This window comes from Myotis davidii, unplaced genomic scaffold (assembly GCF_000327345.1).
Source record: "Myotis davidii unplaced genomic scaffold, ASM32734v1 scaffold1391, whole genome shotgun sequence".
Lineage (NCBI taxonomy): Eukaryota > Metazoa > Chordata > Mammalia > Chiroptera > Vespertilionidae > Myotis > Myotis davidii.
Genome location: NW_006282400.1, coordinates 176,711 through 181,203, shown reverse-complemented (window position 1 = coordinate 181,203; position 4,493 = coordinate 176,711). Strand labels below are relative to the sequence as shown.

At 57.5% G+C, this 4,493-nt stretch overlaps 1 protein-coding gene across 1 annotated transcript; it reads right to left on the bottom strand.

The window, feature by feature from the left end:
- Nucleotides 1–1,254: 1,254 nt before the first annotated feature.
- ZNF48 (zinc finger protein 48) lies at nt 1,255–4,487 on the bottom strand. Its single transcript, XM_006752956.2, has 2 exons — nt 4,419–4,487; nt 1,255–3,343 (listed from the first exon to the last, which is right to left on the bottom strand). Exon 2 carries the CDS (start codon nt 3,318–3,320, stop codon nt 1,542–1,544), a length of 1,779 nt encoding a protein of 592 aa, XP_006753019.1. The 5' UTR covers nt 3,321–3,343; nt 4,419–4,487; the 3' UTR covers nt 1,255–1,541.
- Between the last annotated feature and the right edge of the window lie 6 nt (nt 4,488–4,493).

Genomic DNA, 4,493 nt, shown 5'->3' with positions numbered 1-4,493 from the left:
TTTAAAATTTTCATTGATTTTTAGAGAGAGAGGAAGGGAGAGACAGAGAGAAACATTTATTTCTTGTTCTACTTATTTATGCATTCATTTGTTGATTCTTGTATGTGCCCTGACTGGAGATGGAACCTGCAACTTTAGCATGTGGGGGACACTCTAAGCAACTAAGCTACCCTGCCAGGGCCACCCGTCTTTGTCATCCCTGGCCAATCATATCAGCTCCTCTCACACTTGCCTCCCCATTGCCGCCCTCCTTAGAAACAGCTAGCAATCGGAGTCCTGCTCCTAGAGACACCTGGGTCGCTGGGAAATGTTTGCCTTTTCCAGGCGATAGAGGTACCCCTTTTGCCTTCTCTTTGTGATGTGCAGCCAAATGACCTGTTTCTTGACAAATGAAAAAGTGTCTCAGAGAAGTGGGGCTTCTCTGCAGGCAGAGCACCAATGCTGGGCCTTCTGTCTGCCCCAGCGCAGCCCACCACACTCCGGCCTACTTGCTGCCACTGAACACCCTCAGCCTGTGGAATCCAGGGATTTTCCTGTTAAGGGCCGCACTGTATGGTGTGCGTGGTGTGGATGGCACCTTTGGGCACTGAGATCTGGGACCTGTTGACAACTGATGGCTATTTAACCAGATAGCAGAGCTAGAAAACAGCTAAGTCCACTTCTTTGACCAGAACAGAAGGCAAGGGACCCACACGTTTACACACAGCTTGGGGATTCCGCCTGTTGTGACCCTTGGGCACCTTTTCCACCCCTCACCACACACACACACACACACACACACGAGTTCAAGCCACAGACAAGCAGTTTATTGGCAAGGAAACATGGAGCTGTCTGTCTGGCCTTGGAACTTCCCTGGCTTCTCCTCATTCCAGTCCTGCCCTCCCAGCCGCTTTCTCTGCGGATGTGCACAGGGCCTGGGCCTGGCGTGCAGAGCAGTTCTCCTTCTGCTCTCTGGCCCATTCTGCCAGCGTCCAGGTGTCAGGGTGGGCGGGGTCCTCCCGGGCAGGCAGGTCTGGGTTCTGTCCACGGGAACCCTTCCTGGCCAAGAGCATGTCCAATGGCCCGAGGCTGGGCACTGCCTGCCGCACAGCAGTACTCTCCTTAGAAGGATGATCAGGTTGCCCCTGCCTAGTTCTGGCCCCTAAACCCCAAGTCTCATAAGGTTGGACCACACCATGGTCCGGGGTGCTGACCCATTCTTAACAGGTTAGAGGCCACAGGAATTTAGGGTTAAAGACTTCAGGCTCAGATCAGTTTCTTAATCCAACAAAGATTTATTGAGTGCCTACGGTGCACGAGGCAGTGTTCTAGAAGCTGGGGGTATAGACCACCCTGGCAAGGTCCTGACTGCGCCCAGCTGGGACAGTTTCCTGAGCTTCAAGATCATTGTCTCCAATCTTCATCTAGTCACTGCTTTCTCCATTTCTTCCCCTCCCACCTTCTTTCCTTCTCTCTCCCACCAACTCCCAGGTCCCTTCTTCTCTGATTAGGCAAGATGCCACCCCTGTGGTCTCCTGCTCCTCCACCCTCCCTCTGCCCCATCATTCCAGTCCCACTGGTGGCTCCTCCTTGAGGGGCCTTGCCAGACCACCCCCGGTCCCAAAGGGCGTCAGGACCAGATGCCCACGCTGGTGCTTGATCCGGGCAGAGCTGTCAGCAAAACCCTTGCCACACTCCGCACACTTGTATGGCTTCTCCCCAGTGTGTGTGCGCCTGTGTTTGACCAGGTCTGAGCTCCGCGGGAACTCCTTCCCACAGAAGCCGCACACATGGGGCTGGCTGAGTCCGGAGGGCTGGGCCCGGACTCGGGGTCGAGGGGCCATGGGCGCTGGGCCGGGGGGGTTATGTGGCCTCAAGAGAGTGGATGGCGGTGGCGGCCGAGCCTGTTCACCGCGGTGGGTACGGAGGTGCTTGACTCGGGCTGAGCTGTCAGCAAAACCCTTGCCACACTCAGGGCAGAGATAGGGCTTCTCCCCCGTGTGCACCCGATGGTGTTTCACCAGGTCTGAGCTTCGGCGGAAGCCCTTGCCACACTCTGGGCACTTGTGGGGCTTGTCACCCGCGAGTGGCGGGGGTGGCTCCCCAGCCTGTGGGCCCCTGGGCTCTGGCTCCAAGCCAGGCAGGCCAAAAGGCCCGTCACCTGAGTGCGAAGGGCTTCGAGGTGTCAGTGGGGGGCTGGTGCCAAGAGGAGGTGGCGGGGAGCTGGAGCTGGGGGGTGGGCTGGGGATCAGGGGAGCCAGGGGGTAGCCTGGGAAGCTGAAGTCCTGTGGCTCCATGTGAGTCAGGCGATGGCGGAGAAGCGTGGAGCTGAGGCTGAAGGTGCAGTCACACTCAGGGCAGGCGTGAGGCCTCTCGCCGGTGTGGGTGCGGAGGTGCTTGACCCTGGCAGAGCTGTCGGCGAAGCCCTTGCCACACTCAGGGCAGAGGTAGGGCTTCTCTCCCGTGTGCACCCGAAGGTGCTTCACCAGGTCTGAGCCCCGGGCAAATTCCTTTCCACACACATCACAGCCAAAAGGCTTGGGCCCCAGGTGACTGCGCTGGTGGCTCAGCAGACTGCAGCTGAGCACAAATCTTTTGCCGCAATCGGTGCAGATATATGGCTTGTCCTGGGCTTTGGGTCCCTGTGTGGCTGCCGTGGCTGCTCGAGACGGCGGCCGCCGGGGCACCAGGGGCCGGGGGGGCTGCTCCCCACGGTGTGTTCGCTGGTGCTTGATGCGAGCAGAACTGTCACCAAAGCCCTTGCCACAGATGCCGCACTTGTAGGGCTTCTCGCCCGTGTGTGTCCGCTGGTGCTTCACCAGGTCTGAACTCTGCCGGAAGCTCTTGCCACATTCACCGCAGATAGTGGGGCGCTCCCCGGCAGGCACCCTGGACCTAGGAATCTTTGGAGGGCCCTGGGCTGGCGGTCTGGCTCTGTAGGGCTTTTCGCCACTATGAGTCCGCTGGTGTTTGATCCGGGCAGAGCTATCCCCAAAGCCCTTGCCGCAGACCCCACACTTGTAGGGTTTCTCCCCGGTGTGTGTCCGCTGATGTTTCACCAGATCCGACATCTGCCGAAAGCTCTTGCCACACTCGCCACATACAGCAGCCCGATCGCTAGCCTGGCCCCAGCGTGGTTCTCCCAGGAGCCGGGGGCCTCTGTCTCGAGCCTGAGGTTTTCCTGGTCCCTCTCTCTGGACCCACAAGTCATCCCAGGTCTGGATGCCTTCAGGCTTGAGAGAGGCATTTCCTACTTCATGACCTGGGGCCAAATCGTCCTCTTCCTTGAACCCCAAGTCATCCTCCTGTGGGGTAGGTTCAAACTCATCCGCCCGAGACATCTCCACATTCTCACCCCCTAGACCTGGGGAAAGAAAAGCGATTTGTAGACCTGCCCTGCCGCTCAGCCCAGAAAGGCTTCCTTGACAATCTGTCATCACAAGGATCTCTCTCTCTCTGAGCTTCTAAAGAACTAACTATTGTCTGCGCCTCTCATTAATAATAGTATTTTCCTTTTAACCATGCCTTTAATACGCGCCAATCACCAAACTAAGCATTACTCAACACTTGCAAACGACCCCAAGAGGTAATACCATTACTATGCCCATCTGCAGACTCAGAGAATTGAAGTCACTTGCTCAAGGTTATAAAGATTAGCAGGTAGCACAGCCAGGTTTCTAACTCAGGCCTGTCTGACGCCCAAGCCTGTGTCACCACTACCTCGTATTGTCCCTATTTAGGAAAACTGGTATTTGCTATTTCAATGCTGTCTTTTTGGTTTTAGCCCATTCTGTAATGTATTAATTCAGTCGTCTGTGTTCACCGGAGATGCCCCAGACACACACCGATCCCTCAAGATGCTTAGGGCTGGTAGGAGAAATAAGGCAAAGCAAAAATAATCATACTTGTGGGTTCAGAATAACTGCACTGTCACCAAAGTAGCAAATATATAAATACAGAGAGAGAGAGACAGACAGACACTGGAGGATAAGCTGGAAAGGGAGGTTGGGACTGAACCAAACACTAGGCTAAGGCTCTTAATTAGGAGGCAGAAGGAGCTAGGGGAGGTTTTAGAGGAGGGAGACCAGATCGGATGCAGCCTGGGCTCCATGCGGGCGCAGGGGGCATCGCTGGAGGAAAGCGGGCTGAGGGAGGTTGTTGCCACTGCCCGGCGAGGCAGCAGGAGACCCGCCGCCGGGCACAGGCAGCGAGGGCGAGGACTGCTGGGGAGGGCGAGTCCTTGCGAAGACGCCCTGCCGGCCCGGCGCACAGTAGGTGCACAGACACACGGACTCCCTCTGTTGTTGCTCCTGCTCCCCTCTCTCCCTGGAAACACAGTTCATGGCCGATTTTCCGGCGTCTTGGCGAGGCGGAGCCCAGCATCGCAGCCCTCAGCCCAGCTCTCACCTATTCATGGCGGCGCATCGCTGCGGCCTCACCTGTTCGGGCGCCGCCCGGCGGCTCCCCTTCCTCGCGGCCGTGCAGGTCCGGACCCCAGGGCTCCCCCGCGCGCT

Coding starts and splice junctions, on each gene's coding strand:
- ZNF48 (XM_006752956.2), bottom strand. CDS start 3,320: ATGTCTCGGGCGGATGAGTTTGAACCTACCCCACAGGAGGATGACTTG.